General features: G+C 42.3%; 1 protein-coding gene across 5 annotated transcripts in view; it reads left to right on the top strand.

Annotated features, from left to right (window-relative positions):
* The window catches only part of diaph2 (diaphanous-related formin 2), a 759,144-nt gene that overhangs the window by 446,328 nt on the left and 296,434 nt on the right, over positions 1 to 16,382 (top strand). For all 5 annotated transcript variants that reach the window (XM_045717986.1, XM_045717985.1, XM_014199083.2 and 2 more), the window contains 2 exons: positions 8,781 to 8,882; positions 12,235 to 12,474. In XM_045717986.1, the coding sequence (XP_045573942.1) occupies positions 8,781 to 8,882; positions 12,235 to 12,474 (342 nt within the window). The remainder of the gene's footprint in view (positions 1 to 8,780; positions 8,883 to 12,234; positions 12,475 to 16,382) is intronic.

The raw sequence follows: 16,382 nt of genomic DNA on the forward strand, positions 1-16,382 counted from the left end.
GGGTATGATGGAGAAGGTTAAAGTGGTGGGGAGGCTGGGCTGCTTCAACAGGGATACGATGTCCGGGACCCAATGTACAACATTGGTTCCCTGGGCTGTTACCAGGGCTGTAACCAGGTCTATAACCAGGGCTGTTACCAGGGCTGTAACTAGGGTTGTGACCAGTGCTGTCACCAGGTCTATAACCAGGGCTGTTACCAGGGCTGTAACTAGGGTTGTGACCAGTGCTGTAACCAGGGCTGTAACCAGGGCTGTAACTAGGGTTGTGACCAGTGCTGTAACCAGGTCTATAACCAGGGGTGTTACCAGGGCTGTAACTAGGGTTGTGACCAGTGCTGTAACCAGGTCTATAACCAGGGCTGTTACCAGGGCTGTAACTAGGGTTGTGAGCAGTGCTGTAACTAGGTCTATAACCAGGGCTGTAACCAGGGCTGTAACTAGGGTTGTGAGCAGTGCTGTAACCAGGGCTGTTACCAGGGCTGTAACTAGGGTTGTGACCAGTGCTGTAACCAGGTCTATAACCAGGGCTGTAACCAGGGCTGTAACCAGGGCTGTAACTAGGGTTGTGACCAGTGCTGTAACCAGGTCTGTAACCAGGGCTGTAACCAGGGCTGTAACCAGGGCTGTTACCAGGGCTGTAACTAGGGTTGAGACCAGTGCTGTAACCAGGTCTATAACCAGGGCTGTAACCAGGGCTGTAACTAGGGTTGTGACCAGTGCTGTAACCAGGTCTATAACCAGGGCTGTAACCAGGGCTGTAACTAGGGTTGTGACCAGGGCTGTAACCAGGGCTGTAACTAGGGTTGTGACCAGTGCTGTAACCAGGTCTATAACCAGGGCTGTAACTAGGGTTGTGACCAGTGCTGTAACCAGGTCTATAACCAGGGCTGTAACCAGGGCTGTAACTAGGGTTGTGACCAGTGCTGTAACCAGGTCTATAACCAGGGCTGTTACCAGGGCTGTAACTAGGGTTGTGACCAGTGCTGTAACCAGGTCTATAACCAGGGCTGTAACTAGGGTTGTGAGCAGTGCTGTAACCAGGTCTATAACCAGGGCTGTAACCAGGGTTGTGACCAAGGCTGTCACCAGGGTTCTAACCAAGACTGTGACCAGTGCTGTAACCAGGGTTGTGACCAGGGCTCAGGTACAGTGCTTTGTGTCCCTTTGTGTTCTAGTTGAAATGTTGATCTGGAAAACACGGGCACTTGGCCAAGGGCACACACGTACCACAGACACACACACACAAATTGGTGCATACACCGTTGTGGGTCAGTGCTGCATTGTATAATGGACAACTACATTAGCTAGAGTGTATGCCGTAGACCCATTCAGACACATACAAAGCTTTATGAATCAGAACTTAGTGTTTTTCTTCTTGGAGCTAAACTTTCTTTATCTCAGTGACAGATGGCAAATGAATCTGGGAGAAACATATTCAGATGGCACTTTATTCTCCAGACAGTCCGGAATGATCGCTTTCTTCAATTGAGTTTATTTGATTAAGTAATGGTCATATCAGCCTTCAATGCGTATTAAGATCTATCAAAGTTAAATAATTGTATTGCCACAGTGACACAGGTTATATGTGTTTCATCTCAATCCTCTCTGGAGAAGTGGAGATGTCACCTATGTGAAAGGCTCACCTTGTGAGCTTCAGACATAGATTATGTACACTTTAACAAGGTTCTACTGTCTGTCACCTTTATAATGACTAACTAGGACAGATTGGTCGCTCTGAGGGAGCCAGATCCATGGGCATGACCTGTGGGCCTAACAGCATTGGGGGGGCGCATGACCTGAGGGGGAGACGGGGGCATGACTTGTGGGAGAGAGGGGCATGACCTGTGGGGCTAACATCTAGGGGGAGATGGGGGCATGACCTGTGGGGCTAACAGATACGGGGAGATGGGGGAGGTGGGGTCAGAGTTACAGACCACACACACATAAGATACATACTGCATGTACACATGCAGATATATCCATGCACGTACATGCATGCAAACACACACACACACACACACACACACACACACACACACACACACACACACACACACACACACACACACACACACACACACACACAGTATCCTAAAGAGTTGTTCAGTATATCCACTTGCTCAGAGAGTTGCCTGTACAGTGTAGCGGTAATGTCTATGAGATCCCTCCATTCCTCTTCACATACTTCGTTGTTTACGTAACTGTTCAGGTGTGCCCACACTTCAGAATCCTACACATTTCTTTTGAAAAGACAAACGTAATGTCACGCCAAGTCATTCCAGCTTTTAGTTTAATGTGGTTTTGGAATCTGTCACCCTTGTTTTCCGAATAGCAACCCTCAGTGAGATTCTGAGGTGTTTGTTGGCTTTGGAGTAAAGATCCTGGATTAGGACTGAGTGGTCTACTTTAGATTAGATTAGCCGTATGTCACCAGTTCAGTCTACAAAACTTGTCAACATTTCTGCTTGTAAAGTAAAGAAGAACACAGAAAGAATGTGAAGAGTACGTATGCCTTCTGTTGGTGCTGATATTAATTTTGGATTGACAATTTGGCAGACTGACAAAATCTGCTCTGCAAATACTGTAGCTGATTGTTGAAATATATGTTATAGGAATTTCTGAATCGATGACCATGGAATTTCTACCACTTGTTTTTGCTGATATACTTTGTAAATGTTGATTGCGGAAAAAGTGCACCTTTATTTACATTTTAAGGGTTTTATTGTTTAGTCAGAAGACAGACAGATGAAATGGAATGAGAACATATTTATATAATTCCTCACTAATGAGATAAAGAGTCTACTGTCATTCAACTGGTCTGTTATGATGTGACGTGGAAGGCATCTGAAGAGACTCCATTTGTAATAGGCATACTACATTTGTCCTGGTAAAAAATAATAATAATTGGTCATTATGTTTTTTGTCAATTACTGGTATATTCAATCATACCAAACAAAAAGGCCTTAGTCATTGTTTACATGTTTTGTCAGCACCTCATTTGCATACTGGATATACAAGACACATTGGGAGATTCATCTCATTCCATTATTCTTCCATAATCTGTTTTGAAAGTTACCTGCAATTAAATCCCCTAAAACTACACCAAACCATCACTTTTCCCACCTTTAAAGCGTTGGGACTCTAATTGACAAAGGTCATGATTCAAATGAAAATGGATGTGGATACCTCTTCACAATGGCTCTTGTTTGACTGCTCTTCAGTATCAAAATCGAACAGAGGCCTTTCAGCCGTTCACTGCGACTCTCTGTGGTACCGCAGTGGTAAGACGTCAGTCTGACAAAAGCCACATGCTGTCTGACGCTTCGCCAAAATCTGTGGGGGAAAAAATATTAAAATGTGAAAATTGCATCTGTCAGACAGATCGAAAAATATCATCTTGCTGTCTTTGAATTGGAGGGAAAAAAAATCAAATGTGTTGGTTGTCAGTCTCCAGCCAGATCGGTAGAGGAAAACATGGAGTTCTTACCCACTGTATACATCTGTTGAGATTCCCCCTGAATCCTTTGATTCTAAAAACTGTTTTGCTTGGAGAACATTTTGTATTGATTGTGCTGTTCCTGTGACTATCATTTGAGATTTGTTGATCTTCTCTTCAACTTCACTGTTGGGAATATTCGCTGCCTGAAGAGAGAATCACAGGAGCCTGCAACATGAAAAGTTTAGTATTATAGAAAGGGAACAGTGGAGGCCATAGAAAGGCAACAGTGGAGGCCATAGAAAGGGAACAGTGGAGGCCATAGAAAGGGAACAGTGGAGACCATAGAAAGGGAACAGTGGAGTCCATAGAAAGGGAACAGTGGAGTCCATAGAAAGGGAACAGTGGAGACCATAGAAAGGGAACAGTGGAGACCATAGAAAGGGAACAGTGGAGACCATAGAAAGGGAACAGTGGAGACCATAGAAAGGGAACAGTGGAGGCCATAGAAAGGGAACAGTGGAGACCATAGAAAGGGAACAGTGGAGGCCATAGAAAGGGAACAGTGGAGACCATAGAAAGGGAACAGTGGAGACCATAGAAAGGGAACAGTGGAGACCATAGAAAGGGAACAGTGGAGTCCATAGAAAGGGAACAGTGGAGGCCATAGAAAGGGAACAGTGGAGACCATAGAAAGGGAACAGTGGAGACCATAGAAAGGCAACAGTGGAGACCATAGAAAGGGAACAGTGGAGACCATAGAAAGGGAACAGTGGAGACCATAGAAAGGGAACAGTGGAGACCATAGAAAGGGAACAGTGGAGACCATAGAAAGGGAACAGTGGAGACCATAGAAAGGGAACAGTGGAGGCCATAGAAAGGGAACAGTGGAGACCATAGAAAGGGAACAGTGGAGGCCATAGAAAGGGAACAGTGGAGGCCATAGAAAGGGAACAAATTGATCTGTGTACCCCGTGTGTCTACTTATTCTTCCAATCAGAAAAGTGAGTACTAGTGACATGCCAAACAGTGTGTCAACGTCCACCTGTATGCTTTGTATGCTCTAAAGAAACACATGCTAGATGACAGAGAGAAACAAGACATGCCATCATATTAAATCTTTATTCCGCAATATCACTTCTGTATGTTTTTTAATTGGAGTATCAATGCTGGGAGACAGTTTCTCCACAGTTGTTCCGGTCCTATACAATGTCCTATACAATACTATACAATACAATATTGTCTTCCTACTCAAGAAAGACCATTAGTTTCCATGCTCATTCAAATCAAAGTGTATGTGTCACGTGTGCCGAATACAACAGGTGTAGACCTTACATTGAAATGCTTACTTACAGGCTCTAACCAATAGTGCAAAAAAGGTATTAGGTGAACAATAGGTAAGTAAAGAAATAAAACAACAGTAAAAAGACAGGCTATATACAGTTGCGAGGCTATAAAAGTAGCGAGGTTACATACAGACACCGGTTAGTCAGGCTGATTGAGGTAGTATGTACATGTAGATATGGTTAAAGTGACTATGCATATATCATGAACAGAGAGTAGCAGTAGCGTAAAAGAGGGGTTGGCGGGTGGTGGGTGGCGGGACACAATGCAGATAGCCTGGTTAGCCAATGTGCATTGGGCATTGCGCAGTACAGAAAGTTACACACAATTTGTTGCTCTGTCTTGACGTCATTAGGGATTTCACCAGTCTCCAGGAGCCCAAATGAGCGTTCGGTGACTGTAACAGCCCTCCAATAATCTCCCCCAAATGCCGAGTGTGTCTGTATGTGTGTCTGTCTGGAGGCCTGCCGGGAAGGGTCTGGCATAGCCTCATCTAGCACTGGTTTTGACAGAACTACACATATGGCGACGCCTTTGTGTCAATTATCGTCTATGGGGGCTGTTGATAATTAACTAGATGACAGACAAATGAAATAACAATTACACTGAGAAATTCCATCTCCAATTCAAACTCTTTACCTCAACCTAGCAGCTTCAGTCGGTGAAGAAAATATTGGAGACAACATTGGAAATGGTCGCAGACAAGGCCACAACACACTTTAATTTTCTGTCTCTTCTTAACGAGCTGCGGCAGAGGAAAACAACACCAATAATCAGATTCTGGGAGCATTAGCGACGATGACTGTTGAGGCTGAATGGTTTTGCTGCTGTGTTATTGCATTTCATTCTGAATCAACGATATGTTGTTGAGGAGGACTTTGTTCTTCAGCCCAGGGTAATGTTCCTCAGACTTGGAAGAGAGGAGAAGAGGAAATAGACATTCATAATCCCTCTTCACGTGGTGGTGGATCTTTGCTGCTTCGTTGTGGTCCTGTTTCTGCGAGGCCTGCAAAGCTCTCCAAAACAGTTTTTTTTACATACCAAGGGAAGACAATAAAGTGGAGTGGCAGTTTGAATTTCCAGAATTAATTTATTTCCACTACACATGTCGCGAAATGTTTCCGTAATCTTCTTTTGAATTGGGTTGAAGCATTTTGGAGTATTCTTGAACAGGTTATTTTCTGGTTTGCACTTTCAAAATAACTGGGTTAATATCCAAAAGTGTTTTGCACAGTAAGATGTGGATCATAAACTGTGACCAAGTTTGTGCTTGCATTTACTTTCTTTTTCGCTGCAGGGTGGTTGACATCGGATATCCAAATAATTTGTAAAATAATTATCTTCTATCAAATATGGCATTTTCCTGAAAGACAATAGTTTACTTCTATAATGTCTAATAAGCAGTAAGGAAGCAGTGATCAGCAGCTGCACTACAGAGATGAGCACAATGGAGTGAGTATTCATTAATCAAATAGGGTTTCTGCCTGAAAGGGCAAGAGCAAATAATTAGCTGTCTCTATTTTGGGCTGGAAAGTCCCAAATGGCACTCTATTCCGTATATAGTGCACTACTTTTCACCAGGGCTCATAGGGCAATTTGGGACGCAACCTAGGTGTTTATAATGCACCCCAACCCCGGGACAATTAAAGAAAGAAAACACATATTGTTAGTGAGATCTTTGGAATAACATTGGAAGCCCCATCATTAGTACACATCACCATACACTTTTTTGGGGGGAATGTCATGTCTCACATCCCATTCTATGTGCTGTTTCCCAATTGATGTCCACTATGATCAACAGCCTTCATTATTGAATTATAATAAGGCTACATAACTGGGCCACACTTGTTTGCTCTAATTGGGAGAACATTCAGTGGCTAATATAGAAGCAACACACGTTTAATATAACTGTTGCAGACCACACTAGAACTGACAAAACCCACAGTATTTCTTTCCAACTTGGTTGGTTTCTAGACTTTTGAATCCACGGAGGAAGGGGAGAGATGTCATCATTAGTGGACAGTAGAGCATGGCCAGTGATGGCTCATGGCTGCTCCGTTCCAGGGCAGTGGTCAGTGTGTGTGTGTGTGTGTGTGTCCTGGCCTGGTCATGTGACAGAGTGCCAGCCTGCTCCTGCTGTTTAAATTAGGGGAGCTAATGAGGGCACATCTAATCCCACTCTTTCTCCTCCTCCTCTTTCTGTTCCTCCTCTTCCTCATCTTTCTCGTCCTCCTCTTTCTCTTCTTTCTCTTCTTCATCTTTCTCATCCTCCTCTTTCTCCTCCTCTTTCTAATCCTCTCTCCTCTTTCTCCTCCTCCTCCTCTTTATCTTCCTCCTCTTCCGTCTTTCCGAGAAGATGAAAAAAGGTAGCTATGCTTCATTTAATTTATTCAACTGACCTTTCCATGCACAATTAACATTTAATTGGAAATTAAGATTTTCTCATCTTCCACCTGCTCATCTTCCTCACTGTTTGGACCTGTATGATAATTGTAAAGCTCGACTTTGGCATTCTGAAAGTCAAATTACATTTTAAAACTGAAGTTACTAGGTTAATCTTATTTATAAATGGTAAATTGCCATGTTTTCCAAGGAAGCTGATGCGAACCGACAATCTCGGAATGAAAGTCTCCATTAATCGCCAGCGTTATTACGTGTTTGAACTGTGGTTCGCCGGAGCTTATACTGAAGTTGTTCCCGTTGAGGTAAATAAATGGATACAGCAGCGAGAGCACTAGATTACCTGACCTTTTCCTACTCATCCTCCTACCTGCCGTGTATTCTATGTATTCCCATAGAAACAGTTAGCGTGCTAATTTCAAGATAAACGTAGATATGCAATGTTTGTCTGAACCATGTCAGTTCCCTGCGGTGACGCTTATCTTGAAAGTACTGAATGTATGCAAAAATATCTCAGAACCATCCACGCTCTGATGTACTCTACTGGTGTTTGTATGGAACCTTCCGATAATGATGTTAGGTGTTGTATAGAAGGATAGTGGAGTTGAACCTTCTCTAATGGACCAGTGGATGTAAATGAGTAGTTATATTGAACACCAGTGGAGGTCTCAGAGGTTCCCAGTGCTGGGTCTTGATTCTAGCTTGGTGCTGTGTGGATGTTCCCAGTGCTGGGTCTTGATTCTAGCTTGGTGCTGTGTGGATGTTCCCAGTGCTGGGTCTTGATTCTAGCTTGGTGCTATGTGGATGTTCCCAGTGCTGGGTCTTGATTCTAGCTTGGTGCTGTGTGGATGTTCCCAGTGCTGGGTCTTGATTCTAGCTTGGTGCTGTGTGGATGTTCCCAGTGCTGGGTCTTGATTCTAGCTTGGTGCTGTGTGGATGTTCCCAGTGCTGGGTCTTGATTCTAGCTTGGTGCTGTGTGGATGTTCCCAGTCTGGGTCTTGATTCTAGCTTGGTGCTGTGTGGATGTTCCCAGTGCTGGGTCTTGATTCTAGCTTGGTGCTGTGTGGATGTTCCCAGTGCTGGGTCTTGATTCTAGCTTGGTGCTGTGTGGATGTTCCCAGTGCTGGGTCTTGATTCTAGCTTGGTGCTGTGTGGATGTTCCCAGTCTGGGTCTTGATTCTAGCTTGGTGCTGTGTGGATGTTCCCAGTGCTGGGTCTTGATTCTAGCTTGGTGCTGTGTGGATGTTCCCAGTCTGGGTCTTGATTCTAGCTTGGTGCTGTGTGGATGTTCCCAGTCTGGGTCTTGATTCTAGCTTGGTGCTGTGTGGATGTTCCCAGTCTGGGTCTTGATTCTAGCTTGGTGCTGTAGAGTCTTTTGTCTCCAAGTTGCCTGAGTGTTCTCTCAGGTGCATTTTGGTGTCTCTGTAGAGGCGAGCAGGGGGCAAACTGTACTGACAGGAGCTGTGTGTGTGAATATGCTTTTTGTATCCGTAGGTGTCCATGAATCTGTGACCTTTAAAATGTTTAAATCCTTCTAGACTGTAATGTGATTCTTGGATTGAAATAAAGCATTTAAATGTGTCTCTGTGTGTGTTTACAGAACCTGATAAAGAACCTACCAGAACAGAAGGAGCTGAGCGCTCTGGCAGAACTGAAGAATGAGTACGAGGAACTATGTGAGCCTGAACAGTTTGGCATTGTGGTGAGTAGGTCTTACTATACCCTGTCTTACACACACTTACCTAAGTACCTACAGAGGAAAGGTATTTCAGTTGGTTATTGATAAGGATGGATCCCTCACTATCTCTCTCTCTCACCCCCTCTCTCCCCCTCTCTATCTTTCTCTCTCCCCCCCTCTCTTGCTCTCTCTTCCCACTCTCCCCTTCTCTCTCTTCCCACTCTCACTCTCACCCCTCTCTCCTTCCCTCATATTCCAGTGCATCAAACACTACCTACTCTCATAACCACTCCCCTTTCCTCTATTTCAATTCTGTTCCCTTTCTTTTTGTCACACAGCAGACCCCCACCTTTTTCTTTTCTTTCTACTTCACACACCATTATATGTCTACCTCTTCATTAACCTCTATGGGCTAGGTGGGACGCAGGCGTCCCCCCCGTGGTGCACTCCATCAACAGCAGGTGCATTTCAAGAGCGGCAAATTTGAATCCAAATAAATGTCAAAATTCAAATTTTTCAAACATACAACTATTTTACACCCTTTGAAAGATAAACATCTCCTTAATCTAACCACGTTTTACGATTTCAAAAAGGTTTTACGGCGAAAGCATAAATTTAGAGTATGTTAGGACAGTACATTTACAAGAGTTGTGTGTAATGTTTTGTCAATTCAAAGACAGGGTCACCAAAACCATAAAACCAGCTAAAATGATGCACTAACCTTTTACAATCTCCATCAGATGACACTCCTAGGACATTATGTTAGACAATGCATGCATTTTTAGTTCTATCAAGTTCATATTTATATCCAAAAACAGCGTTTTACTATGGCATTGATGTTGAGGAAATCGTTTCCCTCCAATAACCGGCAGTCAAGTCAGCATCACAAATTAAATAATTAAAATTAGAAAACATTGGTAAAATATTATATTGTCATTTAAAGAATTATAGATTTATATCTCTTGAACGCAATCAACTTGCCAGATTTAAAAATAACCTTACTGGGAAATCACACTTTGCAATAATCTGAGCACTGCGCCCAGAAAAATACGCGTTGCGATACAGACTAGTCGTCATGTTGGGGAGATCTAAAATCGAAAATACTATGTAAATAATCCATTACCTTTGATTCTCTTCATCAGATGTCACTTCCAGGTATCACAGGTCCATAACGAATGTAGTTTTGTTCAAAAAAGCTAATCATTTATGTCCAAAAATCTCCGTCTTGTTAGCACATGATCTAAGCCCGCCGGACTTCACTTCATGAACGAGGGGAAAAAATATATTTACGTTCGTTCAAACATGTCAAACGTTGTATAGCATAAATCATTAGGGCCTTTTTTAACCAGAACATGAATAATATTCAAGGTGGACGAATGCATACTCTTTTATAACGTATTGGAACGAGGGTACCCAACATGAACTCGCGCCAGGTGTCTAATGGGCCATCATCGTTCCATGGCTCTTGTTCGGTCAGATCTCCCTCCAGAAGACTCAAAACACTTTGTAAAGGCTGGTGACATCTAGTGGAAGCAATAGGAAGTGCCAAAATATTCCTCAGCCCCTGTGTTTTTCAATGGCATAGGTTTAAAGGTAATACAACACATCAGGTATCCACTTCCTGTCAGAAAATGTCTCAGGGTTTTGCCTGCCAAATGAGTTCTGTTATACTCACAGACACCATTCAAACAGTTTTAGAAACTTTAGAGTGTTTTCTATCCATATATAATAAGTATATGCATATTCTAGTTACTGGGTAGGATTAGTAACCAGATTAAATCGGGTACATTTTTTTTATCCAGCCGTGCAAATACTGCCCCCTAGCCCTAACAGGTTAAGGAGGTTAGTGTAGGGCCGAGACAGTAGGGAGGGGACTAGGAAATTAAGAATAGGACCATTGAGAAAGCAATTGGGGAATAGAAAAAGACGGCCTTGAGGCTTTATGCATTATCAGACCTATTCAATATCTTAAAGACCAAGAATGTTTCATAACAAGTCCGATATGGTAGCCTGCTCTTTGACTGAGAGAAGCCATGATTGTGATAAATAATAAAGTGTGAAACTTGATTTCAATATAGTAGCTTAATTGTGTGTCCTTGTGTTGTGAAAGTCACAGTGTCATTCCTGGCCTAAACAAATTCCATATTCTGGCATAAACCATCAATATTGCCTAGTGATAGAGTCATAGCCTTGGGCTTTGGGTTCTCTGTAATAAAGTTAGTGCACTCTACTTCATAGTGAAGTCAGAACAGCTCAATGTTACACTCCAAGCCACTATAAGTGATTTAGTATATGGTTGCCTCAAGCGCTCGCTGTAGTTGATGCTGAGGTTATACTTTAGCCTACAGTTGTATTTTTACACTTTCTACAGAGTCATGTAGAAGTGAGTCTATAAAGTGACTTTATTGTTTTATCTTACAATTACTTTTTTATACCACATTGATTTATCCAGAGCACATTATCATAGTACATTCCAGATAACTTTATACATGTATATTTAGTTATATCTTTATATTTTCATGTCGGTTTTACTCCTCCAGTTCGTTGTCTGAAAGAGATTATTCTCAGTTAACCTAATGGGTTAAAAATAATATGATAACGTTAAATTGGGGTAGACCTGCAAATCAGTTTGTACCCATTCAGTAAAACTGGGTGTTGTCTCTGTACCTGTGGCTCTTTGAGGATGTAATGAAGCAAGTTCCCCCATGATATCTATCGTAGAGCTATCATGGAAATATACTACTCCTGCTGGTGAATCTACCTCATCAGGACCACCACGACACACAGGGGCTCTTGAGGGAAATAAGTCACTTTCAACCGTCACTCCCGCTAGAGCCGCCACTCCCTCTAGCCGCTACTCCCTCTAGAGCCGTCACTCCCGCTAGAGCCGTCACTCCCGCTAGAGCCGTCACTCCCGCTAGAGCCGCCACTCCCTCTAGCTGCCACTCCCTCTAGCCGTCACTCCGGCTAGAGCTGCCACTCCGGCTAGAGCCGCCACTCCCTCTAGAGCTGATTTCATCATATACAGAGAAATCAAATCAAGGGTAAGAGGACAATGACTTTGGTTTGACAACTTCCTCATCAACAGGAATACATTTGAGCTGTAATGAAACATTAGGACCAGGTCTGGGAAAAACTGCCTCGCAGCGTCAGATTATACGGCAATCTGTGGCATGTTGTGGAGGTTGCCGCACTGGCACATCTCTCAACTGCTGACTATACAGACATTTGCCTTAGAGCTCTGCAAAGCCACATTGGCTACACATTAAACAACATATAACTTATAAATACTTAATTAGGACTTCATAGAGCCTTCATAAACCCTACGTAGGCTCGCTAAACTTTTCAAAACCAAATATTGTCACGTTTGTCCTAGATGAGCTCTGTGAAGCTGCTGCGCTCACGCCTCAACGGAATCCTTTTCAAGCTGACCTTCGAGGAGCAGGTGAACAACATCCGTCCAGACATCATGAATGTGACGTTCGCCTGCGAGGAGGTGAAGAAGAGTGACAGCTTCAGCAAGCTGCTGGAGATGGTATTGCTGGTGGGCAACTACATGAACGCTGGCTCCCGGAATGCCCAGACCTTTGGCTTCAACATCAGCTTCCTCTGCAAGGTAGGTACTGCAAGGACTGTATGAGTTCATCCTTGCCCTTTTCAGACATTCAGCTTCTTTCTCTCTCTCTCTCTGACTGTATCTCTCTCTCTCTCTGACTGTCTCTCATTCTCTCTGACTCTCTCTTTCTCTCTCTCTGATTGTCTCGCTCTCTTTCCCTCTCTCTCGCTCTGTCTCTCTTGCCCTCTCCCTCTTCTCTCTCTGACTGTCTCTCTCTCTCTGACTGTCTCTCCCTCTCTTTGACTGTCTCTCGCTCTCTAACTCTCTCTCTCTTTCTCACTCTGACTGTCTTTCTCTCTCTCTCTCACTCTCTCTCTTTCTCTCATTTCAATTTCAATTCATTTTCAATTTCAATTTAAGGGCTTTATTGGCATGGGAAACATATGTTTATATTGCCAAAGCAAGTGAAATAGATCAACAAAATTGAAATAAATATATATATATTTTTAACAGTAAACATTACACTCACAAAAGTTCCAAAAGAATAAATACATTTCAAATGTCATATTATGTCTATATACAGTGTTGTAATGATGTGCAAATAGTTAAAGTACAAAAGGGAAAATAAATAAGAAAATATATAGGTTGTATTTACAATGGTGTTTGTTCTTCACTGGTTGCCTTTTTATTGTGCCAACAGGTCACAAAATGTTGATGCTGTGATGATACACTGTGGTATTTCACCAAATAGATATGGGAGTTGATCAAAATTGGATTTCTTTTCAAATTCTTTGTGGGTCTGTGTAATCTGAGGGAAATATTTATCTCTAATATGGTCATACATTTGGCAGGAGGTTAGGAAGTGCAGCTCAGTTTCCACCTCATTTTGTGGGCAGTGTGCACATAGCCTGTCTTCTCTTGAGAGCCAGGTCTGCCTTTGGCTGCCTTTCTCAATACCAAGGCTATGCTCACTGAGCCTGTACATAGCCAGCAGAGCCCCGGGACCAGCTTGCATAGGGGGCTCTTCTCCAGGTTAATTTCTCTGTTTGTGATGGCTTTGTTTTGGAAGGTTTGGGAATCACTTCCTTTTAGGTGGTTGTAGAATTGAATGGCTCTTTTCTGAATTGTGACTCTGAATTGTGATTCTGCATGCATTATTTGGTGTTTTATATTTTTGCAGAATTCTGCATGCAGAGTCTCAATTATGTGTTTTCCCCATTTTATGAATTCTTGGTTGGTGAGAAAACCCCAGATCTCACAACCATAAAGGGCAATGGGTTCTATAACTGATTCAAGTATTTTTAGCCAGATCCTAATTGGTATGTTGAATTTTATGTTCCTTTTGATGGCATAGAAGACACTTGTTGCCTTGTCCCTCAGCTCGTTCATAGCTTTGTGGAAGTTACGTGTGGCGCAGATGTTTAGGCCGAGGTACAGTACCGTTCAAATGTTTGGGGTCACTTAGAAATGTCCTTGTTTTTGAAAGAAAAGCACATTATTTTCTATTAAAATAACATCAATTTGATCAGAAATACAGTGTAGATGTTGTTAATCTTGTAAATGGCTATTGTAGCTGGAAACGGCAGATTTATTTTATGGAATATCTACATAGGCGTACAGAGGCCCATTATCAGCAACCATCACTCCTGTGTTCCAGTGGCACGTTGTGTTAGCTATTCCAAGTTTATAATTTTAAAAGGCTAAATGATCATTAGAAAACCCTTTTGCAATTATGTTAGCACAGCTGAAAACTGTTGTTCTGATTAAAGAAGCAATAAAACTGCCTAGAAGGCCAGCATCCCGGAGTCACCTCTTCACTGTTGACGTTGAGACTGGTGTTTTGCGGGTACTATTTATTGAAGCTGCCAGTTGAGGACTTGTGAGGTGTCTGTTTCTCAAACTAGACACTCTAATGTACTTATCCTCTTGCTCATTTGTGTACCGAGGCCTCCCACTCCTCTTTCTATTCTGGTTAGCGCCAGTTTGCGCTGTTCTGTGAAGGGACTGGTACAAAGCGTTGTACGAGATCTTCAGTTTCTTGGCAATTTCTCGCATGGAAGGGTCTTCATTTCTCAGAACAAGAATAGACTGACGAGTTTCAGAAGAAAGTTCTTTGTTTCTGGGCATTTTGAGCCTGTAATCAAACTCACAAATGCTGATGCTCCAGATACTCACTCAGTTAGTCTAAAGACGGACAGTTTTATTGCTTCTTTAGTCAGAACAACAGATCAATTTGATGTTATTTTAATGGACAAAAAAATGTGCTTTTCTTTAAAAAACAAGGACATTTCTAAGTGACCCCAAACTTTTGAACAGTAGTGTGTATAGTTTTTTGTGTGCTCTATGGCAACGGTGTCTAGATGGAATTTGTATTCGTGGTCTTTTTTATAACACCATTATTTTTGTCTTACTGAGATTTACTGTCAGGGCCCAGGTCTGGCAGAATCTGTGCAGAAGATCTAGCTGCTGCTGTAGGCCCTCCTGGGTTGGGGACAGAAGCACCAGATCACCAGTAGACATTAGACATCCGAATCCAGTAGGGTGAGGCCGGGTACTCACCCCTTGGCCCGTGGAAAGAAATGTTGTTTTTTTTGCCAATTTTAACCGCACACCTGTTTTGGGATTTTATTTAGTCATATGTTTTTCACCCAACACCGCTTACCATCAATTTGTATAGCAGGCCCTCATGCCAAATTGAGTCAAAATATTTTTTGTTTTGGTTTGTTTGTTTGTCAATTAGTGTGTGCACGGTGAATGCGTGCTCTGTGGTACGGTAATTTGGTAAAATGCCAATTTGGCATTTGCTCAGTACATTGTTTTCACTGAGGAAATGTACGATTCTGCTGTTAATGATAATGCAGAGTATTTTTCCAAAGGTTGCTGTTGCTTCATATCTCACGGTAGTTATTGAGGTCAAATTTGTCTCCACTTTTGTGGATTGGGTTGATCAGTCCTTTGTTCCAAATGTTGGGGAATATGCCGGAGCTGAGGATTATGTTAAAAAGTTTAAGTATATCCAATTGGAATTTGTGGTCTGTATATTTTATCATTTCATTGAGGATACCATCAACCCCAAAGGCCTTTTTGGGTGGGGTGGCTTGTATTTTGTCATGTAGTTCATTCAATGCAATTGGAGAATGCAGTGGGTTCTGGTAGTCTTTAATTCTAAGATTTGTATTCAATCATGTTTATGTTTTTGCTGTTTGTTCTTTGTTATAGAGCCAAACAGATTGGAGAAGTGGTTTATCCATACATCTCCATTTTGGATAGATAACTCTTTGTGTTGTTTTAAAATTTTCGCAGAAGTGGTTAGATTCTATGGATTATTCAATTACATTGAGCTGATTTCTGACGTGCTGTTCCTTCTTTTTCCGTAGTGTATTTCTGTATTGTTTTAGTGATTCACCATAGTGAAGGCGTAGGCTCAGGTTTTCTGGGTCTCTATGTTTTTGGTTGGATAGGTTTCTCAATTTCTTTCTCAGGTTTTTGCATTCTTCATCAAACCATTTGTCATTGTTGTTCATTTTCTTAGGTTGTCTGCTTGGCATTTTTAGATTTGACAGAGAAGCTCAGATGTCAATTATACTGTTTAGGTTTTCTACTGCTAATTTTACACCTTCGCTATTACAGTGAAACATTTTCTCCAGGAAGTTGTCTAGAAGGGATTGAATTTGTTGTTGCCTGTTTGTTTTTTGGTAGATTTCCACACTACTTCCATCTATAGTATTTATTAATATTATTCATTTCCTTTGACTTTGATGCCTCATGATTGAGCATATCTTTGTTCAAGTTGAATATGATTTTGATGTGATCTGATAGGGGTGTCAGTGGACTGACTGTGAACGCTCTAAGAGACTCTGGGTTGAGGTCAGTGATAAAGTAGTCTACAGTACTACTGCCAAGAGATGAGCTATAGGTGTACCTACCAAAGGAGTCCCCTCAAAGCCTACCATTGACTCTGTACATAC

Source organism: Salmo salar, chromosome ssa05, assembly GCF_905237065.1.
Source record: "Salmo salar chromosome ssa05, Ssal_v3.1, whole genome shotgun sequence".
Classification (NCBI taxonomy): domain Eukaryota; kingdom Metazoa; phylum Chordata; class Actinopteri; order Salmoniformes; family Salmonidae; genus Salmo; species Salmo salar.